Raw genomic sequence first — 27842 nt, 5'->3', positions numbered from 1 at the left:
ATCGCAAGTAGCTCTTCGTCAAGAACAAGATCCATCGGCTCCACTTCATACTCATCAACTGTATGCCCTTGTCCATATTTGTAAAAAAAAAAAAAAAAAAAAGTGGATACTCATTTTGAGTGTCTGTAAAGAAATCGTAAATTGGAAAGGGGAACAAAGAACTCTCTCTCTTCAATTTATAGAAAATAAACTGACAAGGTTCATGAAATGTGAACATAAGGTTGGACACGAAAATTTTTTGCGCGACATCAGATTCGAAAATTGCGACTTTACTTCCTAAAATGGTTCTACTTGCGCTGAGAGTCACTGTAGAGATTACGTCAATATATGATTGGCAGACTGTTTTAAACTCATAACTTTTTCTTTCTTTTTCTAAAAAAAAAAAAATAAATCATAAATTCTGTCAGTTAGAAAAAAGAGAATGAACACAAAGAGTACCACTAACAATAGATCAGATAAAGAAGCAGTATCCAATGATGAGATTACAACAGAAGACATCAAGGAACAAAAAGATGATCATCACAGCGAATCAGAACAAGAGAGAGCTGACAACACGGAGTCTACCGAAAAAGAGACCAATGGCACCAAGAAAGACCTTAGTGCATGGACGCCAGTATGGGACGATAATGTCAAAGCCTATTACTGGTGGAATACGATAACAAATGAAACGACATGGAATGATCCCAACCCATTGGCTGCGGGTTATGGGCATGAACAAAATGATTCTGTAGGATCTTCGTTCGACCCAGAGACCAAAAGAAAATTAGAAGCAGGTGAAGAACTGACTGAAGAAGAAAAACTAAGAAGCTACACACAACAGTCAGGCTCTAATTATCCATCCTACTACCCACCAACACAAGATTACTCACAATTATATTCAACACAAGCCCATTTCAACGCTAGAACTGGAAAGTTTACCACACATGAGGACGTGGCTCGTTTAAATCCAGAAAATCTTTCTATTGAAAATAGAGCGACAAGGCAGATGCAGTTTTATTTTGATGTGGATGCGTATACTGAACAACGCAATAGACAAAGGTTGTTGGATAATGGAACAAAAAGAAAATTAACACGTAAAGAAGTTGAACGTTTTAAAAAGAAGAAGCAGGAAAAGAAAAACAAAAGGGCTAGAGAATGGCTTTTACAATAAAATGGCTGTTTTTCTTTTGTATTAAAATAGACTTACAGTTTGCTTATGCTATAAAAACATACCATCATACAATGGGAAAAATGAGAACAATTCAGAAACAATAAAAGAGCATGTTTGCATTGATGGAAAATATGGTTTAAAGTTTACTATTTAAAACTTTGAGGGCTTTTTAAATTGTTCTGCTTTATGAACCGCTTAAGAATGAGAAAGAACTAAAGCAACATTTGATTCTTTATAAATTCATTCAGTGTTTGAGCTACTAAAAAACTCGTCTATTCAACAATTTATTAAACAAATGAACCAGCAATTCAGTGCGTTTGAAAATTATTTTAGGAGTTGTCCTATGCACAGCCACCGCATTTCTTTAAAGATCTATCGAACAATGGCACTAAAAGTTTACCTCTGTCAATCATTTATACATGCGATTACTGTCTACCAAATCCATGCAACCCGCATGTTTTTCGTTTCGCTAGAAGAACCAAATTAGTTTTGAATTCATAATATCCATCTTTTGTGGATCTATTTGTAGGTTGGAAGCAACTCATTTTTATTTTCTTCACCTTTGGCTCTTTTAGGAGAATATGCTATCATGCATCTAAATACTCTGTCCAATATAATCAAATTCCCTTTATTACTCCCCCTAACTAACCTTGAGGATCATGAACGGTTGATCATATTCCTATTTAAAAACATAATTATTTTTATTCTTTCTAAAACCTTTTCATAAGCAAAAGAAATGGCTTGATTTTAATAGTTTATTGAATTCCTTATTTATGAACCCTAGTACTTTTTCTGATGTTGTTGCTCTTAAACACCTTGTTCACCGTATTGGAAAGCGTCTTCCATAACTCATAAGGTCATAATGGTTTTTTTTTTTTTTTTTTTTTTTTTTTTTTTTTTACGAAAAGACCATTAAAAGCAAGATTTTGAGAATGTCTTTTAGAAGGTAGCTTTAAGAATTTTTTTTAGGATATAGATTTTAGTTTCATAGCGCTTTGTATTCATAGCTACTTTTACTTCATCAGAATCAATAGCAATTGCATAATGGTTTTGTATTCTTGAAAGATCTAGATTTTTAAAAACAAAGTAAATGGCAGTACGAAGAAAAAGATAAACAGATTTTGCAAAAACCAAAATGATCAACAAAAGGTTTATGCTTTGATTATCATAATTCGACTATTCAAAGCTTCATCGTATCCCACATACTTTAAAAGAATAGCAGAACGAGTATATTAATGTGGTATATCACATAGCTCATTATGGATGTGTGGTTTTTTAGTGTTTTATTTACGTTCACAGCAATGATTATCATAACACAAAAAGGCAGATTTTATACTGCTTATGACATTGGAACTTACGTATTGGTATATGATGTGTAACTAATGTTCACACCGCATTCAATAATATAGAACTTGTCAAGGTTGGTATTCAAAAAAATGAATGGCGCATAATATTAATCATACAGTCTTCCTACATCATACCAAAAAATAAAATGATACCCATTCAGACATATCTTTGAGAGCTTCTTTTTTGATCTTTAATATCTTCTTTTTATTATTGATCTAAGAATACGTAAGAAAATATGGAAAATGAAATTATATGCTTACATCAAAGCTGGATGATAAACTTATAAATCTGCTAATCTCATAAAATCAATGTTGATAGAATAAGCGGTATACAAACCTACCTCTTAGCTCTAATCAGGAACGTGTGTTATTCATTTCTTCCAAAAGAACCTTGATATATATCTGGGTGGCTTTTTGATAGTCCGAAATGTTCCAAGAGAGAGAAAGAGAGATGTAAGTTTTTTGAACTTTTTTTAGACTTCAACATGAGTTTACTAAGACGTTTTAAAGCAACTGATTTATTTGAATTTAATAATGTGTAAAAAGAAAGAAGTAAATATAAAATTTTATTAATAACATGCTGTCTATAGCAATCTTGACCCACTAACAGAAACAGTAAAAGAAAATACACAAAAATTAATTTTTATATAACATGCTTCATATAGTACAATATTTCATTTTATCTTCAATACCTTGCTCGTTGGCCCGACTTGTTCTCTGTTCAAATATCTCCACATAACCATCTTATGGGTTATGGTAAAACGATGATAATGAAAATAACTTGCTTAAATAACGATGTTATATATAGTCATGGGTAAGACAGAAGGTACAGGTAAAAATTGGCATGGCCACGTCACAGCTATTACAGTTGCACCTGAATATCGTCGACTTGGACTTGCGGAAGGCATGATGGATTTACTTGAACAAGTATCAGAAAAGGCTTATGACTGTTGGTTTGTTGATTTATACGTGAGAGTATCCAACTCAGTAGCGATAGACATGTATCGTAAATTTGGTTATTCAGTTTATCGAAGAGTGAGAAATTATTATGCGGGTTTAACAAATGAAGATGCATTCGGTATGAAGAATAATACAAGGATTTTAGAGTATCTTTGTGTCTTACTTTTTGCTATTGTAGATATGCGGAAACCGTTACCAAGGGATACTCAAAAGGAGACTATTAGAGAAAATGGAGAAAATGTCTTTGTTAATCCTGAAGACCTTGATTCATGGAGATAAAATAAAAGATGTACCTTTTTATTTTGTTCATTTGTTTTTATTCTATTTTTTTTTTTTTTTTTTTTTTTTGCTTTGAGTCCATATTTTAATTTCAGACAACTGTGACTCTTCTAAAAAAAAGAAAAAGAAACCTTTCATGTTTTACATTTCTTTCTTGTATAAAAACATAAACTTATAATGTCAGAAAGAGTAATGATACCAAACCAGAAAAAAAATCAAGTTAAAATTAACAATAAAATAAACAGGGTGGTCGTGGCCAATACAGTAACCGAGGTGGAGATCGAGGTGGACGCGGTGGACGTGGTGCTAGTCGAGGAGGTAGAGGAGGTCACGGTGCCCCACAAGAAAAACATAAAAAGGAGTCAATTTTGGACTTAAGTAAATATATGGAAAAAAAAATTCGTGTTCGATTCAACGGAGGTCGAGAAGGTAACAAAAAGTAAAAAAAGATGGGATTCTTCAGATTCCTTATGGCTATTCATAGTTGTTGGTACTTTAATGGGATATGATCCTTTATTGAACTTAGTCCTGGATAATACAACTGAATATCAAAAAGGTTTGTGTTATTTGTATGTAAAAGTAGCAAATCTCTTACCCAGCGTAGATTTAGAAACAGGTTACATTACTGAAAATAAAAGAGAACTTGGTTTATCAGTACTTCGTGGAACTGCTATTATTCTAATTTCACCTTTTGATGGCATGGAAGAAATTGAAAATCCTTTTGCACAGTAAGAAGGGATAAGGTAGAAAAAAACGACATTATGTATAGCTAAAGAGATTTGGAAAATAAAAAAAACACGCTTTGCATTGCCATTTATACTCTTTTAATCAACACTAAAAGCGACTGCTTCTTTACTGCTATATGAACGCTTTTAACATGTACGATGATGACATTGAGTTTTACTTGTTGCAATCTATGATTTAGCAAAAAAAATAAAACAATCATAGTAATTTCTACTTTTGAGAGGGTAGAAGTTTTTTTCGTAACATAGTCGCTACGTGTCTGAGAAAATTTACATGGCATTACAAGAATAGAAATTGACTTAGAGTTTAAAAATATTTGTATATAACTAGCAAGTACTTAAAAGATACTTGTTGAAGTAAGTCAATTGCCATAAATTAAATAATGGCATGCACTGATAAAAGTTATTGATCAATTATTCAAATATCAAATGCTTGTCCTTTCATAACCATTTAAAAAATAATATAAATTGTGAATTCTACAATCGTGCCTATTGAATATTTTCTGTTTGTTGACGTATGCTATCTTTAAAATGGCATTGAAAGATAAACTTTTGTTTTTCTACCAACCTTTTGTTAATTTTAAGAAGTTTCAAGAAAAAATGTTCTTAAAATTAACAAGTTCAATTTATAATAGGGGCTATACGAACCTTCATGCTTGTAAATATGTCGTTATCTTTTTTCTGTTTACAATCACTATAATTGTTTTACTGCCAACTCCCTTGTACTTTCGCTAGTTTCCCTTGTTCTATTTTTCAGTATGGATATTTATCTATGCATTTAACTTTTATCACATCAATTTTTAATATACATAATCAAAGTCTATCTCTTTACAATTTGCTGTTTGTCATTTTGACCGCGTTTTTATAACGAGAGTCGTTTTTTTGTTTTTTTTTTTTTTGTTTCCTTTCCTGAATATCAGAGTTTATAATGCAATCGCAGTACTATGGAATATTTGATTTGTGTTGAACATCAATAAATATAGATTTACTTGATGTTTTTGTTGAGTAGTGACACATATTTTTTTTTAGATTATCATATGTTTATCAATTAATTTTAGCTTTGAAAAATTTGTAGCTTCACAATATAGTTTGTGTTGAGGATTCATAGGTATTTACAATGCCTCCAATTTAATTAGTTATATTACGAGTATCTTGTAGCACACTGAGCAAGCATATCGTTATATGTTAAAGGTAATATAGATTCATAAAAGAAGACGACGAATAATCTATATTGTATACGCTATAGTTTTTTATCAAAGGCTTAAACCTTATTACTCTACTTTTAAACCTTCTATTCCAAAGTAGCACAACCAAACTCTTCTCTATGTAGATTATATTCTATAAAGAATTGTAAATTTGTCGATAGAACTTTTTGTATTTGATGACATACTTTTTTTATTTTATTTTTTAATCCCAATATTAGCGCCTTACCTAAAGGATTTGAGAGAAAAGAAATAAGGGAAAAAATGAAAAATTCCAAGTTTTTATAGAAATAAATGAGGCATTTTTGCTTCTTTTTTTCTCATGTTTCCTTACTTCTTGAAACACTTTATTAAAACCTGGTATATGTTTTGTTACACATAAAAGCAGGCATAGCCTACCATCCTTTCCTTGCTGTATTACTTCCTCAATGAGAACAAATACCCAGTTATAGAGACTATTTTGTAATTAAGAAAAACAACAGCACTATATGGATTGTAAAACTTTGAGAAGGTAACCCTTTTTACTATGAGCGTCGTTTAAATGAAAATAATAGGGCTTTGAAAATCATGCAAAAAATTCATGCAGATTTGTGTACAAACAAAAAAAATGAACAAGTTCTTTGAAAATTAAAGGGAAAAATGTAGAAAATAAACCTATTATAATTATTTTTAACGCTATGTTTTGCGAAGAAATTATACATATTATCTTTTCAGAGAAAGAAAAGGATATCATCAATTAAAACTAAAAGTAAATTCCCTATTGTGTTTTCGTTCGTCTAAAAAAACATAGTGTTTCCGGAGAAGAACATGATACGACGCATAACTGTCCCAAACATTCTTTTACAAATTATTTGAGAATTTAATAGCTACAACTTAAGTTCACAATCTTTACTTTGCATATAGGTACCTATTCAGTTTTTATTAGACAAATTGCAGTTAACTATGTAATAAAGTCATACTTGGACTATCAAGTTTGTCCTATTTTAAACATGAATCATATTCAAATTACAAAAATCAGAGTAGTAAATGTTTTATAAAAATTTATATTATCTTATATCTACTATTCTACCATAACTAAGTCTGCTCCTTTAGCACAATCCTAGTTATTTTTAAGATAGCTTCTGAAGCAATGACGCATAAAAAATAGATCTAAACGACATACTTGCATGACCTGGAACAGGTCTTACTAAACTTTATTTATTTTCGATTTACAGATATATTTAATCAAAGTATCTTAGAAAGGATATAGATATTAGATACATTGATACCAAACAAAAAGTATACTTTTCAATCTTGTTGAATTTTACATGTCTTTTACCACAACAAGAAACCACACTATGCAAATGAATATTTCTAGTGTGATCAATTAAATTCACGTTGACTTGATCATGGTATGATTCAACATAGTCTCCAGTATAAACATTCGCGTCTATTCTTTAAGAATAAGCCCATAATATTTTTATAATAATAGCTGAAAAAGACAAGCACCATTTTTGTGGAACTCATTTTTTAAAATAATTAAAATAACTCTTGTTTCAGTACATGTTTGCACACTCTTCATTATAGAATTAATAAATTTGATACCTGATCTCATGTGCTCTGTTATGTAGGTGAAGCAAAAAGGATGGATGTCATTCTATTGTATTTTAATATGGAAATTACTTTAGACGCAGCATTTCACTTGTCTTAATATTGACATATTAAGTAGCACAAGGAATAATACAACTACAAAAGAGGATCAGTACCATACACATTGAAGTATTGATCCACAAAATCCTACTGTTATTTCTGATAAAGACATTAGTTTGAATGTGGATTTAATGCTAGCTATATTTAATAAAAAAAGACGTTTGGGTTTGCTAAGTTTTATACTTTTCATAAATGTATGTATATTATCTTTAATAAATAAAAAAGACTTTAACAGGATCCTGAAAAGTTAAAACATAAATACAAAGCTAATGACGTCTAATTTTATTATGCCACTCTTTCATTTTGTATAATTTAGATAATAAAATGCTTACAAAAAAAAAAGACCATATATTTTGATTATATCTTATTTATTGGAAAGGTAAACGTGGAATAAGAATGAAGAAACGCACAATGCCACTTTTATACAATGCAAGATATAAAATAAAACCATATAATGATTGCGATGTTTACAAAAAGGAACTACGTCCATAACCAAATCTATCACCAAATTGACTTGATTGTTTTAGCATTTCTTTCTTTTGTTTGCTGTTCATCCTTCTGGGAGCCAAAAGATCCTTTTCTCTATCAAAAGGTCGCTTTGTAACATCCTCTGTTGGTTCTTTGGATTTCTTTTTCTTTTGTTGATGCATTTCCAATAAAGACAATGGTCTTGTATGCATCTAATAAAACTCAATTAATCAATATCACTTGTATCAGTTCTTTAAAACTTACATTGTATTCTTCTATAGCTCTCTTCCTTTCTGTATCTATTGCTGAATAAGAAACAGGTTCTTCGGCTTTTCTCTTTCCTGATCTTCCTTCATGTAATTTGCGTTCTTTATCTGCTGGTGTCTCGGTCCAACTACTAGAATCAATATCTCCAATTGGTTTATTAGAAAATTGTCTTGAACGGGATGAGTTCGCTGTTGATAAAATGAGTAACAGAAATAGAATAAAAAAAATTGTCACTGTACCACTCTTCAAATAATCCACTTCAGGAGGAGCAAGCATCCATTCTGGTCTTTCCACTTTAGTTCCTTCATCTTTTTTCTGTTTTCAAAAAATCCATTACACATCGATAGCGACACACATCATGAATACCTTTTCTATTGCTTCTCTACTTTGACGAGCGCGTTCCTCTAATGCATGAATAGCAGAAGATTTTGCATCTAGTTCAGGATTGTAATCTTTACGTAAAGCACGGCCAATCGTATCATCTTCATCAGGTTGATGAGTCATAACATCACAAGGCAAGCTAGGGCCGATAGGAGCTCTTCTTCTTCCTGGCTGTTTTTGTTGATTGCGTCTTTGTTCAATTAGATCTGGAGGAAGTGCAGGTGTATAATCATCGTCATTTGTTTCTTCTCGCTCAATAGCAATCTCTTCCGGATTGCTTTGAATTTTCTGTTGTAAAATATGTTGAGGTATTTGGGGACCAACGGTTGTATCTTCGCTTTGCTGTTTCTTTTGTCGTAAAATGTGTTCTGGCATCTGAGGTCCCACTGATTCATTATTGTTTACTTGGGCTTTTTGTCTTTTCTGTTCGAGAATGTGCTGAGGAATTTGGGGTCCTGCAACTTCATTATCATCCTCTTCAATTTGTTGCCGTTGCTTCTGTTGAAGAATGTGTTGAGGAATTTGTGGCCCAATGTCGTTTAATTGTTCTTCTTCATCGGACATGACAATTTCAGCGTCATTGTTTCTTTTATTTAATAATTCTTTAGGAATTTCAGCTCCAATCATTATGCGATAATAAAGGAAGAAAAAAAAAAAAAAGAAAAATAGATTTTATGTGACTTTATTCTTTTGACATAATTAGTTTTGCTGTTTATTCCTCTTACATCTTCAAAATGGTCCGTCATATCTCAAAAGCTATATTAATAGCTTCTGGTCTTATAACTGGTCTAGCTACTATTGCTGCCATATCTTACTTTAGGCGACAACCTGAAGGCCGTCAAGAGAGCAACACTATCAATAGATTAAGACGTTCACGTCATGTTCGTAGAAGAAGGAACAATAACACTGCAGAAGAAGAGGATAGACCTGTATCTCTTTTTAAGGAATGGGGTGATGATGAGAACAGGAATCTGCTAAATCTTTTACATGCCATTTCAGAAAATCAATCTCGAAAAGGTACCTCTTTCTGACGACTCTAAGTTTCTGTCACTAAACTTTTGTATATAGAAGGATACATTCACCGTAAATAACAAAAGCTTGTAGATTAGCAAGTAAACCCCCTTTTTGAAAGAGAAAGAAAAACCAAAAACTTATATTTACTTAGGCGGCATCACTTGTAACAAATGCAGTGTATCACCAATTCGAGGTACACGATATAAATGTGCCAACTGTGTCGATTTTGATTTATGCGAAATGTGTGAAGGATCCAATAGTCACGTCAATACACATGTCTTTCTGAAAATCCGTATACCCATTCCACCCTTAGCGAACCCTAGAAGTGCTTTGCTTCCTGCTTTTTATCCTGGAAAACATTATAATAAGGCTCTTTTATCAATGGAAAAATATAAAGAACTACAACATTCTTCCCATTGTAAGAGATATAGTAGTAGACATGTACACACATATGCTAATAATATGAAATAGTCGATCAAATAGAATTGGAGGCACTTTATGAACAATTCAAAACACTATCAACAGTTGAATCAGAAGGCGGAGGAATTGATAAAGAAACATTTGAGCAATGTCTTGGTCCTTTAGGCTTAGAAAAGAACTTGATTACAGAAAGAATATTTGCTTTCTTTGATCAAGATAAGGACGGTATTATTAGTTTCCCTGAAATAGTTCAAGGCTTAAGTATTCTTTGTAAAGGAAATTTGGATGAAAAAATTGAATGTAAATTACTTTATACATGTTCATATTCGATTCTCACAATCTAATAGATGCATTTAAAGGGTATGATTTGGATAATGATGGTTACATATCAAGAGATGAACTTTATAGAATGTACAAATCATACTTTTATTTATCTATGGAGCTTGTGAGAGACGTGGTGAGCGCTATGGAAGATGAAATGATGGATTCCTTTGAATTTTCTGCATCACAGCCTGTAAGTGCTGCGTTTAATGTGGCTATTCCCTCTACTTCTTCAGATAGACGTCAGAGTGAGAGTGATGAAGATGAGGATGAGGATGGTACTGAGGCTGGCCCTTCCACCAAAAAAAGAAAATACCCTTTAAAAGAAGACCACTTTCTGAAACAATATGCCATTGAAGCGGAACAAGCTAAAATACTTTCTGATGCATCAGAGACTCAAGTGAATGACATGACAGCAGACGCCTTACGTACTGATAGTCAAAAATTACTCATGTCTAATCATAATGAGTTGAAGAATAAGCAAAAGAATGGAAAAAAGGCTTGGGAAGAAAAGTTCCCTATCATGGAAACAATGACACAAGGTGCAATTAATGAAATGGTGGATAAAACATTTAAAAGTATCAAGACAGAAAGGGAAGGCTACATTAATTTTGAGGAATTCAAGCAATGCGTACAGACTGATTCAAGTATTGTGAGTTGGTTTGAGGCATTAGGTACTGTATTTTAGAATAAAATCTGTTTATTTTTTAATTCCAGTGTTGTCTTGACGAAAGTCAACTGTCTCTGACACATCGCCATAAATGTCAAATCTACGCTGATCGTAGAGTGGAATAAAAGTACGTACGTCCTTTACTTCTTGAGGATCTACACATATACATAATTAAAATGATGTCAGCATTTTTTTTTGCTTACCAATATCTGCATATATAATCGTTTCTTTTTCTTCACAGGTTGCAATGACAATACCTCTAGTAAAACCATTTTTAAGCAATGGATTCCTCATTTTATAAAAAGCTTATATGCTTTACTTACTTTGGATCTACCACCGTAGAATGTCCCCATGAATGATAATCTGCTTCCAAGTTACGTGCAGGGGCACAGGCAGCGACATACATTTGGTTGTCAACAGCTCTATATGTAATATAGAATTAAAACAAAATTGTAAAGTAATAAGTTCATCAAACCTTGCACGTTGTAACAGTTCCCAATGCATTGGACCTGTTGTCATATTAAAGGCACCAGGATATATCATAGCCAAACAACCTTTACGGGCAGCAATCATAGCCATTTCGGGGAATCTCATGTCATAGCAAATACCAATACCAAATTTACCGTATTCTATATTGTAACAGTCAGCCCTATGCACATATGCTTTTATTCTCTTTCTTTACTTGTATCCACATGGGTTAACCAATCTCCACCAGATAGAGTTTCACTTTCCTACATAATATGTTATGGTTCCCCAAGTTTTGTCACCAGTTCATTTCTCTCTAACCTTGAATGTAATCTTTCCAGGTACATCGATATCAAACAAATGTACCTTTCTATGTTTGGCAATCATACTGCCTAAAGGATCATAAACAGTTACTGTATTGTAGATTTTGCCAGTAGATTCTTCTTTTTCAGGTATAGAGCCACCTATAAGATAAGCATTGGCTTCCTAAAAAAGAATATTATTTTAATGATCAAAACAGCTACAAAATGATCTTATCTTACTTTGGCAGCGTTAGATAACATAGTTACCGACTCTCCTCCTTTTAAAATTTCAGCAAATTGAGGGAAATATTTAGCTCCATAGGGTGAGTTGAAACATTCCTAAAAAAAAGACTTAGCAAATAAAGTCTTGAAAAACTATTATCATTTACAGGTAAAACAATAACTTGAGCACCATTCTTAGCAGCCTCAAGAATTTTTTCGCGTGCATGAGCTAAATTGGCAGTTTTATTGAACCCTACATTACCAAGTTGAACAAGAGCGATTTTAAAAGGTGAGCAGTCGGATAAAACGTTGGACATTTTCTTTATGGCACTTTTCAACATTCTGGGAAAAAAGAGACCCACAAATAACATCAACTCTTATTACCTTATTGAATGTCCGATTTACTTAGCTTCGAATAAATCTAAATGACCAACGATAAATGCAAGTCATAGGGAAAAAATGAAAAGAGAAAAAAAATATTAAATATTCTACTTGGTGCTTGAGAGATGAAATTTTTGAAGTTTTATTTTAATAATATTATATGAAAAAAAAAATTGTTGTCTTTGTCTAGGAGGAAGAGAAGCAGAGCTCTCATCAACATTACTGATGTTGGCAACAGATCTCTTCATGGCGTCTTTCATTTTACTCAATGTATGCATACGCATACCAGACTTGATCTTGCCCACGCTTTCCTTTAGTGATAACTACTAAACCACTGACGGGGTATTTTTTTTTTATTTTTCATATTTTTACGTACATCCCCCCTTTATAATAAAAAGGTTAGTTATATTCGTTACTTTAACACCATCGTATATTTCCTTATCATGTTTAACATTCAATCTGCTTTCACTTATCGTACTGTTCCTGACTATGCAGAGGAATGCGTCAAGCTCTCACTTCAAAATGGGATAGAGTATGACAATTGGTATCGCAATGTTGCATCTCAACCTGGTTGTTGGGTCAAACCTCTTTCTGTTAAATCTACTTTCTATGTTTGTGACCATGCTGGTAAAAAATAAAAGTGTTAAAAAAGAACCTGCTGAAAATGACTCTCCCTCGTCTGCCAAAAGAACCCGCACCTCTATGAAGGTTAACTGCACGGCTAAATTGAACAAATACTTCTTAACTGATAACTCCATCTCTGTGGATTATGTTTGGTAACACGCTAATCATGACCCCCCATGATGTTAAAGATATTGTACAATCTCGTCTGCCTGTCGAGGTAAAGCGTTGGATTGAAGAGCATGTTGATGATGCTCTCGACTCTTCTATCGATAATGATAACTCTAGTTCTGTTGCTCTTCGTTGCGAAAAATATGCTGAAGATACTGAAAAGTATTTATCAATGTATAATTCAATCGTAAAAAGAAAACTCAATGAAGTTAAAACGAAAAAGGAATTGAAAAAAGATTCGCGTGGTCTATTCCACAGTGAAGCATGTGTGCTTCGTGATTTTGAAGATTTTACATTTTGCGGCACAGATAATGGACTTGTGAATATGACTGCAGCTGTCCCTTTTTCTTTGAAAAGATTTCATTTCACCTCAAGCTACACAATTACTATTCTGTCTTGGATGATGACAACAAAGCAGCTCCAGTGGTACAAGACATTGAACTTCAGAAATATTTGAAGACCCCAAAAGTAACCATCATATCAGCTAGCGAGATAGATTTTGGCTGCGGTGCATTCAAACAAAGGGTCAAGCGCCAAACAGGAAAGAAGCTCACTAGAAAGGGAAAGGAGGCACAACTGATTGAAAATAGTCTTTCTCAGAAAGTGAGATCAACTTCAAATGTGTCAGTTGAACAATTCAAACATAACTTTGACGCGCATGTTGAACATCGCAAAAAACTGCGTGACTTCTATAACACTGGCAACAGAATGAATGAACGCCGACATCGTGAAATCCAGAAGCATCGATTCACTCATCGAATATGTACAAAGAAACTAAAGGCACTGTCTCAAACTTCTGGTAGTAACTTCTCAGGATGATGGAAGATAATTGAGTTCTAACACGCTTTAATAGATAATCCTTCAACAAAGAAGAAATTGGTCATGTTCATTGGAGACAGAGGAACCGGAGTCGGTTTCCGCATCAAAGGATTTAAAAGATACGGTGGACGGTGGAAAGAGGTCATCCACTCTGAAGCAGCAAACGTTTGCATTACCAATGAGAACATGACTTCCAAGACTTGTATTTTTTGCTTTCGACGACTGACACATCCCCGTATATCAGTAACGAAAAACGGAGAGGTTTTTTCAAGGAAGGTCAAAGGCAGCTTCTACTGTACAAACCCGCTGTGTGTTTCAGTTCTGTCCAAATGTGCTGCCAAGTCGAGAGATTCTCTGTCAGCGTTGGCAATCGGTATCGTAGGCCTTAGTACTGTTTTGTTTGGCGCTCCGTTACCAGCATTCAAATCACATAAAATCAGCAACATTGAAGTTGAAAAATACACTATATTAACTTCTCCCTCCAGATTTGAAGAGGAGATTGGCAGCTACGCAGTGGTTCTAGAGGTAAGAAAAGGATTAAGCAAGGTTGATCACCCAGAAATTAAAATTTATTTGTCTGATAGTGACGGTGTTTTACGACGGGTCGTTTAACGTCACTCCTTAGCTTCTCATTAGATGACATTTTTTAAGCATAATTTAGGGAAGAACTGTTCCACTATAAGTCGGCTTTAACAATTCATGTTTTTCTCATCGATAATGAGCATAGCACAAACCGTGATATACTAACGCAAATAAAATAAAAACAAAAGCTTATTCTTTTTAGCAAAATGAATTACTTTGATATAGCAATCATTCTAAAACATATAATATATAAAATTGATTACATCTAGTAAATTTAGAGCGCCAAATTTGTAAAAACTTAATCCTCTTCACTTTTTTTCTATTTTTTCTCCTAAAAACAACGTTTACATTAATATTAGTTTAATACAAATCATGTAGAATGCATGAATAAGATGCCTGAGAGTATTTTTGACTCTGGATGAAGCTTTGTATTGTACTTCAAGCTCAAGTCTAAAAACTTCCGTCAGGTAATAATATTACTTACGTTGAAAGATCCCAAAAAAAAATTCTGTTTTCATGCATCACGGTCTATTCTGTGATGGTCCAAAAAAGCATTCACCGCAAAATGAAGCCACTCTTCATTTACTGCCTCTTTCTACTGTGACTGCAACAAATACACTGGATTTATGGAGAATAGCAAATAGGAACCCACTTAGACTCTTAGAGGTCAATGATGATTATTGAGAGAAGAAGATGAGAAGCTGTTCAGTTATGGTTGTTCGATGCTGAAATGTGTCTTGCTAACGTATTGGTTTACAAAATTCTAGACTTTTTGTTCTCGATAGGTACCTTATTTAGAACTCTGATTAAATTAGGCCGCCTCATTCCTTCATGAAAAATATGAATTCAAATTTGATCGAGTGGACATCTCCGTTTGACAATTCAACACTAAGTGCTATAATCTCAAGTGTGTCTAGTTTGAAGAGTGAATTAGTAAAAACTTGAAGCCCAAAGGACCATTTTTCAAATGTATTGACGTGGTAGAAATGATCTGTCACTTCAAACAGGTGTTCTTTCATCGAATATGAGTTATACTTCTCAATCTAAATACTTTCTACGCTTTATTGTGCTGAAAATTTTTCTAGTGAAATTGTTCTTGTATAAAGTCAATGCGAACATAACAAGAGTAGAAACTACCCTGACAGCTGATCAATGATATCTAAAGCTATATTATTGAACATGAGGAATCAGTAAGTTTTATGGAACTTTAAGTATACAATTAACTCTAAGAGATTGAGATGGTTCTATAATATCTGTACTTTATAAAGCCTTGAATTACTCCCCATTTTTGGTAATAGATTTTTTTTTCTGCGAAACAGTTTAGGTAAACATTATTGAAGTCGCAATAGCAAATTGACGGCTTCTTGTTCTGTATTTCAAAGCTGATAATGTATATGTACTAGAAATCGTTGTCTTTTTATACCCTATTCTATCATCTTCATTTCATTCACCATTCATTAGTCCAATAATAAAATACTTTGAAGACTATTAAGAAAAATAATTTTCACAGTTTAACCAGATGACATTTAGAATTGTTACTATTGTTACTTGTGGTACAGTTACTATTACATCCGCACAAATATTTTTAAAAATCGGAAAGGATTATAGGTTTTTATTTACACGTAAACAACATAAGGTTTGTTTACATTAGTTTGTAATACAAATTTATTTTATGCTAATGTTTTATAATGATATATTATTTATCTATACAACAACAGTAAAGAGAGAGAGAAAAAAGATGGTATATGAGAGTATGAGAATAAAAAGATGTACATAAAATATCATAAATATAAACAAAAAGGGAGTATAAATAATGCTTCTATATATACATGTAGGGTGCTTGTGTATTTATGCGTATGTATATGAATAGCGTAAGTGGATAAAAAGGAAATGAAAGGAAAGTAGGGAAAGATGCTTGGTCATAATTGTTATCGGTTCTTATCCAATTAAGGAGGAAGGGTGGTCTAGAATTCTTTTTCCATTTTTGGAAATAGCGCCACTTTTTGTAAAAGGCCCGTGCCCATGAATGAAGATGAGGATCCTTGGTCAATACATGGAGAGTGCGCTATATCTGGTGTATCGGGTGGTGTAGGTAAATCATCTGTGAATTTGCTATGAACTTGAGCATTTTTCAACTGAACTGCCTTTAACATCATTGATTCATACTGCGTTACTTCTTCTGTACGAGTAAAATGAATACAATGCTGGACACGAAGATAAAGCTCATCCAGTGTGATCCTCTTTAAAGGATCTAAACAAAATATACGCTTGATTATTTGATTGAGTTCGCTTGATATTGGCAGCATCTTTAGCAACAGATCAGGGTCTCTAAGGAAGGCACAATAAGTCTTGTCTTCCAAAGATGCAATATGCCAAGGATTACGACCCGCAGCCAAGTTAATTAGGATGACACCAAGTGACCATACGTCATTAGGAGCAGTTGCATAACCCCTTTGACTATCTATCAGAAATCCGCCTTGACATTCTGGAGAAAAATAAAATGTGGAACCGCAGCCATAATCCTTTGAGTAACAGTCTGCGGTGGCAAGACCAAAATCAGCAAGCTTCAAAGTGTGTCCTCGATCAAAAATAAGGATGTTTTCGGGTTTCAGATCTCTGTGATATACGCCCTTGCTATGACAGAAGCGCACAGTTTCGATTAACTGTAAAAAGACGTGCCTAATAAGCGAGTGATTTCCATAGTAAATGTTGTTGTCAACAATAGCAGTAAACAGATCGCCTTCAGATCCGTATTCAATAACGATATGTGTCCAATCAGAATTTTGTATAACCCTTTCGATTCGGATGACATGCGGATGTCCGGAAAGTCGAGAATGAAGTAAAATCTCGTTTAGTTGAAAGTTTTGATGAAGAGAGTCAGACTCGATGTGGCGTAAAGATTTGATTGCATAAAGCTGAAATGTATTGATATCTTTGGCCAAATAAACCTGACCATTTACACTAATACTTAATGTTTGAATAATCTCCAAGTCTTCTATTATCGTTCCAATGGCGAAAATAGGTTGATCTAATGTATCTGAACCCATAGTTTATGAGATGAAAAATGTTGAAATTTAAAAATTGTAAATAAAGAGGAGAAAAAAAAGAAAAGAGGAAAGGAGACAAAGTGATACTTATTTATATGGTTTTTTTTTTTACTAAATGCGAAAAAGGAGAGTAATTTTAAAATCAATCGTCGGGTATTAAAATATATTGATGCTTTTGAAAGGAACATACAGAGTTTCCGGAGAGTAATGTCGTACCAGGTGAGAATCAATGTCGTGTTGGCCCAAGAGTGAATATTGTCACTTCTAAAATAAATGCTGCCATGCTGACAAGTCGAATATCGCGTTTCAAAGATGTGTTGTCGCACAATCCCTGGCATTTGTCTGGGATACATAAAGCACGCACCAGATTATTTATCTCAGGTTTTTCCCTTTTATCATAATTACACTGAAACCTCTTTATCATAATGAGCATTCAATTTTTGGACAAAGATGGAAAGGGAACTGTTGATAATAGGTGTGCCAAGAAGGGAACAACGAGACAGATACTGTGCATAGGAGTCCAATGTTTTTAAGACGGTACTACTCCTCATCAACAATATAATTCATAGGCTCGGATCTGCTACACTTATCGTCAAAAGTTCCCTTTCCATCTTTGTACAAAAATTGAATGCTCATTATGATAAAGAGGTTTCAGTGTAATTATGATAAAAGGGAAAAACCTGAGATAAATAATCTGGTGCGTGCTTTATGTATCCCAGACAAATGCCAGGGATTGTGCGACAACACATCTTTGAAACGCGATATTCGACTTGTCAGCATGGCAGCATTTATTTTAGAAGTGACAATATTCACTCTTGGGCCAACACGACATTGATTCTCACCTGGTACGACATTACTCTCCGGAAACTCTGTACACTGTGAAAAAGATGAGAGCTTGGGGCGTTTTCGAATTCAAAGATACTTGGATGCCATACAACTAAGACAGATGATCGAAGCTAATTTCTTCGTCAAGTTCAAAATGTTAACTCCAATACCCATAGGAAGATTGCCTAATGGCCTCGGTTTTGTTCGTTTAGAATTATGTTTGCAAACTTTGATCAGACCACGTCTGTACGATGGCACTCTGTTGGTTGGGTTGAACACCAAATGGTTTCGCAATCGCGATTTGCTTCCTCTAGGTAAACTACCTAGTGACTACTCTCGAGCCAGTAAAGCTTCTTGGAATGCCTTCTGGCGTTCACCAATACCTCACCAAGCTCACACTACTCTATGGATGTTTACCACAAAAAAATACCTGGTCGCTCGCGTTTTAACAACCTCATTCCTCAATGCTTCGTGAACAATGACTATATCCTATGTGGTGCCATCGAGAACGATGAATATTTTCTCTGGTCATATCCCCTCAAGCAGTTTGCTTGGGAAAATTCCTTCCCAAGGTTTTTACCATGCCCATTTACATTTGGTTTTGGAACAATCGCCCTTCTTTCCGGACCAATATAAAAATGTTCCCTTGCTGGATTTGGACTTAAAAGTTTTTATTGCATGCAGCATTCTCAATCTTTGTCGCTTACCCTGGAAGCTTTGTTTGATAATGCTCCTTATGCTAAGGTATATTGGCTAAGAAAACAGACTATAATATCGAAGCAAATCCCTCCTTTACTTTACAGCATATTTATATAGCTTCTTTATTTCCTTATGCCCTTCTTTAATTTATAATATTTGATATATAATTTTAACTATGTCCATCATTGTGCGGCCTATAAATAAGCACATACAAAAAAAAAAGAAAGCCTGAGGCAAGAAATTTAATGATATCAATAGTAAGCATCAAATACAGGTATAGCTTTTTTTTATAAATATAATAGAAATAGGAGATATTCTTATGAATTTTGTGTAGCCTTCTGCGGCTTAAATGATTATAGAGCGGATATCAGTACTGCAGCAGACTTGGATCAACGTAAACTTAGTGAAATGTAAACAATGATGTGGAGAAGGATTAACATTCATTGTCTTTAGGTCATCAAACTACTCTCTCTTTCTCTTATTGTGAATCAGATAAACTACACAGTATTTATTATAATTCATTATTCGACATTGAAATTATGTCGTATTCCAATTGCGCTTATGCCATACTATAGAATTTATTCAATTTTGCTGGGTCATATAGACTTCTAAAAGAAAATGCATACTCTACTATTTATTCACCATCATCATTCTTTCATACTTGTCCATCATTTTCTCGTCTTGAGATGCTCATCGCCTTGTTCTTTCAAGTATTTTTTTTATCTTTGTTATTCTAGTAATTACTGTTACAGCACACATGCCTAAATAAATTACTAAAGAAGATAGCATACAATGATCAATCTGAATGAGACACACTATCAATATATATTGTGTATAGCATGATTTGAATGTAAAGGATTGAGTTCTAGCCAGGTTGACACATTTAAATACGGCTAATTAGCTCACTAAAAAGAATAAGATAGAAAAAGCAGTTTAGGCTTCATGAGTTACCCATTTTTTTTTTCTTTTCTTTTTCTTTTTTATAGTTCCTACTGTATGTCAGAAAAAGGAGGTCTTTTACAAGTAAATCCCCTGCTGTCTATGGAATGTCTATTTATTCTAATTACTATCAATTACTACCATCCCTTAATAAAGAAAACAAAACTAGTTACAAAAAAAAAGAGAATATGTGGTATATATAGGCATTTTATTTGAAAAAAAAAGGGGAATATGCTGATGCATGCCATTAATTGATTTTTTAGGTGATTGAGACATGACATGTCAAAGAAAATGGGATAGAAAAAGAGTCATTTAAAAATTGACCGCAATTTGCCTGTTTCTATATCTCTAAACAGAAAAATTATAACGAGACAACAACATACTATATGTAGTTATTGAAAAGATAATTAATTTTATAAATTGGATTTTTTTTTCTTCCTATATTTGGATTTTGATCTCAAGGGATGAATGAACTTACACACTACAAACATTATGGAATAAAAAGAAGCCAGCATTGCTACCCTCACCTTTTTCCAGAAAATATATTAAATTAAAACTACATACAAATTTTTGTTTCCAAACACCACAATAAAATCGTTATGTGATTTACATCTAAGAAAGCTTGAAAGTGACTAGACTAAGTGTTAAACAGACATTGATATAATTATATGACATTTGATTAGAGAATAAAATAAAGGTAATGAAACTAAAGCAAAGGTAGATCATCAATTACTACTTCTTTTTTTATTATTCCTTTATATCATGTATAAAAACTTGAAAGTTCATCATACACATGTCTTTTCTAAAAAGAAGCAAAAGAGAAAGAAACAATGCGGAATAAAGAGATATTCTAGTACTCAGAATGTGTCAGAACGATCGAATATTCATAAATCAGTAAACATTTACTGGTTGAAAAAACACATTCCCTAATTTCACAAAACCAATCAAAATTGTACCTGGTTTCTTTCAAAAATACAAACCCACAAACAAATTTTTGTTCGTACGTAAAAAATTCCTACTTTTTTACTCAACTTTCACTATATTTCAAATCATATAAAGGCAAGAATGGGTGAACGTATTTTCTTTCATTCCAAAAGTAAAGTTAAGATGCTTTACCTCAAATTCATAACGCTTATTTTTGTTGTTATCTTGGAACTGGTTTCCGCTGATGTTACATCTATTTCTGAATGTCCAAAACTTGCGGCAAGGACAAGTACTGCAAAGGATGTTACAGATCTTCGTATTGACGATATCCAAATTATAGCTGCTTTAGGGGACAGGTAACAAATTAAAAATGAAAAGGAAACAAGATGTCACATAATAATTCCTCTCCTGTAGTGCCATGGCTGGTTTTGCTATGATGGGTATCAATAGTGAAAAAAAAACTGGTATGGTTGATACCAAATATGTACGAGAGTTTCGAGGTAGCAGCTATGTTATTGGTGGTGATACTGATGCTATTACTTTGGCCAATTTTATCAAGTACTATAATCCAAATGTTTATGGAGCATCGACTTCATCACATCTTGCTACTTTATGCTATGGACCTTTTTGTATTCCACCTATGTCCTTATGTAAGCATGTCTTAAAATCCAATTATAGTAAAAATGGCTTTACTAATATAATTAGATAACCCAACCATTGATAAGCTTAATGCAGCACAAAGTGGAGGGATGGCTATGAATCTTAATTATGAGCTGGATTACCTTATTCCTCGTAAGGCTTAACTATCCTTATTACATTATTTTATTGTTTGTTGATTCTTAATGATACTAGGTATGAAAGCTCATTTTCTTTTTTCTAAAGGAAATTTCACTGCATGGAAGATGATCACTATTCAAATAGGCAGTAAATCACAAGAAATGGAGGCTAAATTATTTTCTTATAATGTCATATTAAACTAGGTAACGATCAATGCACATCTTGTAGTAATTTTGCTGCAGAATATGCAACACCTGAAGCTTATGGAAAATACGTTGAGGCAGCTGTTGAAAGAATTAGAAAAGAAATCCCTAATACAGTAGTAAACTTACGTAAGTATAATATTATAAAAAAATGGCTTTAACATTTGTCAATATAGTTAGTAATTATAGGGTCTTGGATATTTATTATAGAACAGTGAATGAGACGGATTACTGCAAAGCAAGTTCGTTTATTAAAAAAAAAACTAAATGTAGCTGCTTTGCTACTCCAGAAACGCTAGAAAGCTTAAATCATACTTATAATGGTAGATATTCTTTAACATGAACAGAACTTAACACTTACTTTTGCGTATGAAAATAGCGTATAATGAGAAACTAGAAGCAATTGCTGCGAAATATCCTGGCACGCCTGGGGGAACGTTCGCTGTGATATATAACCCTACTTCAGTTAATTTTTTTTCATTTTCTACAGACGCTTTTAGGTAACTACCAACCAAATCTATATGCAATAGCCCTTAAACATGGCTGACGGTGCTTTTTCTGTTAGTAATTTCGATTGCTTCCATCCTAGCTTAAAGACTCATCAATGGTTAGCTAAGGCAACTAGTTTCTCATTCTCTTTGAATATAGAAACTCATCTTTCATTTTGATAGTCTTATTGGAATCAAATGTTCCTCAAAAAATCTTCAAAGCCGTCGGTTATGGCATTTGACCCTAATCTGAAGGTAAACACCTCTCTTTTATATTCATATTATTAATAATGCCTTAAATGATAGATTCGCTGTCCTACAGAAGATGACAGATTACCAACTACCACTAATTAACTTTATTAATAACAAAATACACTCGTATGGATACATGTCTTAGTCAACCGGATTAATATTGCCATTTAATAATAAATAAATGTTCAAGTGCATTTCTACTGGATTCATCAGCGCGTTTACAATCAACAAATATACAATGAAGTCAAGAATATGAATAGGGTTGCTTTAATTTTGCTTCTGATCTACAACTTCTTTATCAAATGATTCAATTACAACCTAATTTGAAACTTTTAAACTGTTCCTATATAATGAAAATATAGTACTGATTCATAAAAATTATTCCAAATACCCTGTTTAATAATTGTTATGAAAAGTATACCAGATTTTCATGCTAAAAAAGTTAAATCATTTCTAATTTCTTGGATAATTTAAGTTCAAAAGCACTTGTTCATATTTTTGGTCTCGAACTTGTATGTTACACTTTTGGGCTGTGCAGAAAAAATGGGCGTCTGAGTCAGTTTAATGATATATAGCTCACGAAAAATAAATAGAATCTTTTCTTTTTTATACACGATATGCGTCTCATACATTATATAGTATTCACGTTTTGCTTCTTTTATTGTAATTTCATTACTCATGCGGAACCATCCACAATATCGGTAACTTTTTATTTGGATCTAAAGTTTTTTGTATTGATATATGTATAGTCACTGTCGCCTTTAAATGCTGATCAGATTTATAGAATCCTTGAAAAAGGTTATGAGCACGAAAAACAGCTTGTTGTTAAAAAGAAACGTTTATTCAAAAGCATTAAAGCTGTTCATGGAGAATCAAGCGATGAACTCTATGCACTGGCCGGTGTTCAGCTTGATGATTTTCAAGCTTTGCAATCTTTTGTTGTAGGCATTTTCCGAATATATGAGCAAACAGTGAACCAAGAGCCATTCAAGTCATCATATGATTTCAGAAGTCCAGCACTTAAACTGACATTTGAATTTCAACGCGCTGTCAAGATATCCCATCAACGATTGCGATTGGCATCGACCGTGTCAGATAAATATTCTGAAAAGCACAAACACTTAAAATCGCCAGAAGAAGAAACACAAGATCCGGATTCTGTGAAGGAGATATTGAATGACATGTTGAAAGAAGTAAGCGAAAATGCAGATCAATTAGAAGAAGATATGCAGCAAAATATGATTGTGTTTTCAGCAGATAATGCAAGAGTGGAAACAGTACTAAAATTAGGAAGGGATAACCCTAATGAGAATGTGATAAATGCTATAGTGGATCAGGACAACAATGAATATGTATTGATGAGACCTGCTGACACTACAGTGATTATTGAAGGTTTGTTATATATGTAAAAATGATGATAGCTTTATTCATACTAAACTATATAAATGTAGATTTACAGTTAATACACGACTTTATTTTAATATTAATAACATCCTTTATATTTGGTTGGATGTTTACTTGTATTGGTTTACCTGGTAAAGTAATGTATCTTACAAGGTCAATAGTTACTCTTTTAATAATTTTGTGTAAATGAAAACAGCCTTTTTTGGATACATTTTGGCAGGCATCATCATAGGTCCTTCTGGATATAATCTTATACAAGTAAGAAAAGGATGAATAATGAAAAAGTGCTCTGACAAGTATTTATGTAGGAGCTTATCCAAGTGGAAACGTTGGCTCAGCTTGGCGTAGTGCTTATTGTGTTTGTTTTAGGATTAGAGTTTTCTTTAGAGAAAATTAAAAGAATGTGGAGGATAGCATTGGAAGGCGCGATGACATTGTTGTTAGTCACAGTTTTGTTTTTTGTATTTATGGCATACATAATCGGTGCTGATTACAAGGAGGCTGTATTTGTAGGTGCTTGTATCAGCCTAAGTTCAACTGCGGTAGTCGTGAAATGCATTCGTCTGGACCAATTAGACCATCTGTACGGTTTGTTAGTTATGCAAGACGTTATTCTTGGATTTATGCTGGTAAATTAGCAAAAGAAAGTGTAATATTGATAGTCTAAAATGTACTTACTTTAGGCCATTATTCCTGCTCTCTCCAATACTGGATTTCAGGTGGCGTTAGCTATTTTGAAAATCTTTGTCTCATTCACGCTTTTTGGACTTGTTTGTTATGCTATTGTAAAACTAATTCCGATTATTCCACGAGTATTTCAAAGAGCTTTACCTATTCACCTCATTCTGAAGAATCATGAACTCATGCTGCTGGGTACTATAGCTATTTGCATGACAATGCTAATCATTTCTGAGCACTTGGGTTTGGGAATGGAGTTGGGATGCTTTGCGGCCGGTGTGATCATCCGGTCTCGGAAAAATCTATATGAAACCTCACTTGCTGTCATTGAACCAGTACGTGATTTATTTGCTTGCCTATTTTTTGCAGCCATTGGATTACATACCTACCCTACCTTTCTTGCATCAGAGGCCATGTTGTTGTTGATCATGGCTGGTGGAGTTATTGGCTTTAAGTTCATTGCAACATGTATCATCCTTTATTTATTTAAATTTGATATACACAAATCATCCACAATGGCCATTGCTTTAGCACAGATATCTGAATTTGGATTCGTATTGGCATCGAGAGCTAAACAACTTTCAATTATTTCTCGTGAAGTTTACTATCTTTTATTGGCTGTTACTTCAATCACTTTGATAGCTACGCCGCTTTTGCTAAAATTAACTGGTAGTAACAGTAGCAACCAAGAACCATCGATGAACAATCAACAACAGCATTATCATCATGGTCACCATGAAGATCATAACATTATCTCAATAACTGTAGCTGACAACGAAAAAAATGCTTAAAAATGTTTTTCCTCAATACTCCTTCTCTCTCCTCCTATATATAAAAGCATTATTTTCTCCCTATCCCCTTATTGTTTATACGCACAACATTCACTTACTCTATTAGCAAAAAAAAGAAGACATTATACAATGATTTACAAATAAAAAAATCTTATTTTTTCTTATTGAATGTATTAAAAAAAGTTCTTTAAATTTAAAAAGGTATACAAGTATGAATTTTGTTATATATAGTATTTGAACCCTAGGCTTTTTCTGTTATTTGCTGTGGTTCTTTGATGATTTCTGGTATTATCCATTCCTTTTTCGCATCTGGAAGGCATTGATAGTATCTTTGCTGTTCAATCATTCTTGATTCACGTATTTTTAACATCATCGATCCATAGTTATCATAATAACGTTTCAACTCTTCTACACTCAAACCATTCCATTTGCCTGCCTCTATCACTTGTTCTTTATTATCCTTATCTTGAAATAAATGAACTGGATGAATAAGTCCATGGTAAGAGTTCCAAATTTCCTTATCAAATCTTTTCACTAAATCTTCGACCAAGTTATTCACCTCTTTTTCCTTATTTGCAAGTATTTCTGAAGCTACTGGGTCCTTTTCGTCTGTTTTTACTGTATAACAATATCCCTGCCATAGTACTGTAATAGAGTCACATTCAGAACTATCTGGAAAGATATCTAGTGTGTTATCATATTCTACTGGTTTCTTCTTCTTGTCTGGCTTCTTTTCTGCTTCCTGTTCTTTTTGCCTTCTAAGGTTGTTGCTGTCATCAATTAATATACCACCGACTGATTCAGATAATCCAGGTGTAACTAATACAGGCACTAGTTTATTATCATTCTCACCCTGCTTGCCCTTGACTTGAGGCGTTGCATAGATTACGGCTGATAAAGACCTTCGAATAGAGTTACGAATTTCTTTTCCATTGGACTGAGCCGCTTCTTTCTCATCATAACTTGTTGCTATCGTTTTTTCTTCTGTGGGCTTTCGAAAGGATTTTATATATAAGCTTTTTGTCTTTTGCGAACGTTTACTTTTGTTGGAATCTTCTTGTAATTTTTGTTCACCAGATGAGAAGGATAAACTTCTGGATAAGGAACTACTAAACCCAGCAAATGAAAATCTTTTTTGTTTTACAGATTCCATTTTTTTTGTTAATATAATAAAAGAGAAGGAAAATAAATATAAAGTATATAGCAAAAAAAAAAAAAAAAAAAAAAAAAAAAAAAAAAAAAGGAAAAAGTAGAAAAAGAGTATCTCAAGGAGGGACAAAGAAATTAAAAGAATATATTCATCTGTCAAACTGTTAAAGATACCCCAACCTTACATAAGTTAACTATTTTAGTTTATTTGTAACGTGGGCTTCTGTCCTAAAACATTAATTAGTTCCGCCCAGGTACCAAAAACATATGAAAATCTTGAGAGAGTGAGAAAATAAGACTTGGTTGTACTGCTGCATAAATATGAAAAGCTCATTTTTTAGACTTGTTTTCTTTGCTTTTTACTCTACTTTTATTTTACTATAGCAATCGTGCTCATTAGAGTTTTTAAAAGAAACATTACACAAAGAATAAATGAAAAAACTTTTGTTATCACAGTTTAATTACTAAATACTATGTTTCTTGAACTTTTCAGTAACCAAGTAGAAAATGTATTAGATGGTATCTTTAAAATTTAAGCTGAAAAATAGCCCCTATATGCTTACTTTATCCAATTTATTGATTGTTCTTCTTTGTTACTAATTGTTGTGCAACAAAGAGATACTTTACTGAATGTATAGAATCCTTATAATAAAAAGTTATTTTTTAGACAACTAAGGCTGATAAAAAAAAATAGTAAAGGACGGCTGTTGATTCAAAAATTCAATAATGCCTTGCTGTTGATTGGTTTTATCTTCTCTCTTATCCTTAGCGGTCGCGTTTCTCTACTCGACGAGAATTGTTCGGGTTCAGCTCGCGATTATACTTTTTCCAAACCTCGGCAAAAAAAATTTTCAGGCACAATCCTTTACTATCTGTTTTTTTTTCCCTTATATTTGTTTATCATTGGCTAAGAAACAAATTAATATAAAGTTGTTCAATATTTTTCATTGGATAGGTATGATATGTGTGATCCAAGCGCCTTTTATATACAAAAAAAGAAAATTTAAGCGACGGTCCGTTCAAGATGCGGTTGTTCTGATATCTACGCGTTTTTTATTGGGCATGATCCGTCCCTTGACTTTTCTTGGCTTGTATATATTTTCGCGAGAGATGGGGACAGCATGACTTGATATGCGTCTATATATAAACCGTATTTGTGTATGCTCTTGATTGGGAATAAAAAAGCCTTTTCT

The 27842-nt window shown here is 33.2% G+C and overlaps 12 protein-coding genes across 12 annotated transcripts; 8 read left to right on the top strand and 4 right to left on the bottom strand.

Moving 5' to 3' along the window:
- Window positions 1-421: 421 nt before the first annotated feature.
- Window positions 422-1254, top strand: RO3G_03893 (uncharacterized protein; the record flags this gene model as incomplete). Its single annotated transcript, XM_067658483.1, has 2 exons — window positions 422-1073; window positions 1181-1254. The coding sequence occupies 2 exons, from the start codon at window positions 422-424 to the stop codon at window positions 1252-1254; spliced, it is 726 nt and encodes a 241-aa protein (XP_067514584.1).
- A 1776-nt stretch (window positions 1255-3030) lies between these two features.
- Window positions 3031-3735, top strand: RO3G_03892 (uncharacterized protein; the record flags this gene model as incomplete). Its single annotated transcript, XM_067658482.1, has 4 exons — window positions 3031-3048; window positions 3162-3252; window positions 3305-3574; window positions 3635-3735. The coding sequence occupies 4 exons, from the start codon at window positions 3031-3033 to the stop codon at window positions 3733-3735; spliced, it is 480 nt and encodes a 159-aa protein (XP_067514583.1).
- Window positions 3736-4121: 386 nt separating this feature from the next.
- RO3G_03891 (uncharacterized protein) lies at window positions 4122-4508 on the top strand (the record flags this gene model as incomplete). Its single annotated transcript, XM_067658481.1, has 3 exons — window positions 4122-4164; window positions 4220-4463; window positions 4505-4508. The coding sequence occupies 3 exons, from the start codon at window positions 4122-4124 to the stop codon at window positions 4506-4508; spliced, it is 291 nt and encodes a 96-aa protein (XP_067514582.1).
- A 3328-nt stretch (window positions 4509-7836) lies between these two features.
- On the bottom strand, window positions 7837-9112 carry RO3G_03890 (uncharacterized protein; the record flags this gene model as incomplete). The annotated part of the gene is made up of 3 exons (XM_067658480.1): window positions 7837-8049; window positions 8102-8292; window positions 8491-9112. The coding sequence occupies 3 exons, from the start codon at window positions 9110-9112 to the stop codon at window positions 7837-7839; spliced, it is 1026 nt and encodes a 341-aa protein (XP_067514581.1).
- A 360-nt stretch (window positions 9113-9472) lies between these two features.
- Window positions 9473-10928, top strand: RO3G_03889 (uncharacterized protein; the record flags this gene model as incomplete). The annotated part of the gene is made up of 4 exons (XM_067658479.1): window positions 9473-9545; window positions 9651-9917; window positions 9971-10219; window positions 10267-10928. 4 exons carry the CDS (start codon window positions 9473-9475, stop codon window positions 10926-10928), a joined length of 1251 nt encoding a protein of 416 aa, XP_067514580.1.
- A 12-nt stretch (window positions 10929-10940) lies between these two features.
- On the bottom strand, window positions 10941-12216 carry RO3G_03888 (uncharacterized protein; the record flags this gene model as incomplete). The annotated part of the gene is made up of 8 exons (XM_067658478.1): window positions 10941-11065; window positions 11114-11169; window positions 11234-11332; window positions 11386-11539; window positions 11593-11641; window positions 11697-11861; window positions 11918-12016; window positions 12067-12216. 8 exons carry the CDS (start codon window positions 12214-12216, stop codon window positions 10941-10943), a joined length of 897 nt encoding a protein of 298 aa, XP_067514579.1.
- A 507-nt stretch (window positions 12217-12723) lies between these two features.
- On the top strand, window positions 12724-14573 carry RO3G_03887 (uncharacterized protein; the record flags this gene model as incomplete). The annotated part of the gene is made up of 5 exons (XM_067658477.1): window positions 12724-12907; window positions 13093-13259; window positions 13430-13874; window positions 13926-14416; window positions 14553-14573. 5 exons carry the CDS (start codon window positions 12724-12726, stop codon window positions 14571-14573), a joined length of 1308 nt encoding a protein of 435 aa, XP_067514578.1.
- A 1864-nt stretch (window positions 14574-16437) lies between these two features.
- Window positions 16438-17520, bottom strand: RO3G_03886 (uncharacterized protein; the record flags this gene model as incomplete). Its single annotated transcript, XM_067658476.1, has 1 exon — window positions 16438-17520. One exon carries the CDS (start codon window positions 17518-17520, stop codon window positions 16438-16440), a length of 1083 nt encoding a protein of 360 aa, XP_067514577.1.
- Window positions 17521-18499: 979 nt separating this feature from the next.
- RO3G_03885 (uncharacterized protein) lies at window positions 18500-18820 on the top strand (the record flags this gene model as incomplete). The annotated part of the gene is made up of 1 exon (XM_067658475.1): window positions 18500-18820. One exon carries the CDS (start codon window positions 18500-18502, stop codon window positions 18818-18820), a length of 321 nt encoding a protein of 106 aa, XP_067514576.1.
- Window positions 18821-21048: 2228 nt separating this feature from the next.
- RO3G_03884 (uncharacterized protein) lies at window positions 21049-22105 on the top strand (the record flags this gene model as incomplete). The annotated part of the gene is made up of 5 exons (XM_067658474.1): window positions 21049-21263; window positions 21322-21557; window positions 21613-21699; window positions 21888-22016; window positions 22098-22105. The coding sequence occupies 5 exons, from the start codon at window positions 21049-21051 to the stop codon at window positions 22103-22105; spliced, it is 675 nt and encodes a 224-aa protein (XP_067514575.1).
- A 1139-nt stretch (window positions 22106-23244) lies between these two features.
- Window positions 23245-25500, top strand: RO3G_03883 (uncharacterized protein; the record flags this gene model as incomplete). The annotated part of the gene is made up of 6 exons (XM_067658473.1): window positions 23245-23328; window positions 23377-24019; window positions 24079-24162; window positions 24476-24660; window positions 24715-24816; window positions 24883-25500. 6 exons carry the CDS (start codon window positions 23245-23247, stop codon window positions 25498-25500), a joined length of 1716 nt encoding a protein of 571 aa, XP_067514574.1.
- Window positions 25501-25741: 241 nt separating this feature from the next.
- On the bottom strand, window positions 25742-26653 carry RO3G_03882 (uncharacterized protein; the record flags this gene model as incomplete). Its single annotated transcript, XM_067658472.1, has 1 exon — window positions 25742-26653. One exon carries the CDS (start codon window positions 26651-26653, stop codon window positions 25742-25744), a length of 912 nt encoding a protein of 303 aa, XP_067514573.1.
- Window positions 26654-27842: the final 1189 nt, after the last annotated feature.

Source organism: Rhizopus delemar, genomic scaffold (genome assembly GCF_000149305.1).
Source record: "Rhizopus delemar RA 99-880 supercont3.2 genomic scaffold, whole genome shotgun sequence".
NCBI classification, from domain to species: Eukaryota; Fungi; Mucoromycota; class Mucoromycetes; order Mucorales; family Rhizopodaceae; genus Rhizopus; species Rhizopus delemar.
The sequence above is the reverse complement of the archived record's forward strand: the minus strand, read 5'-3'. Positions and strand labels throughout refer to the sequence as shown.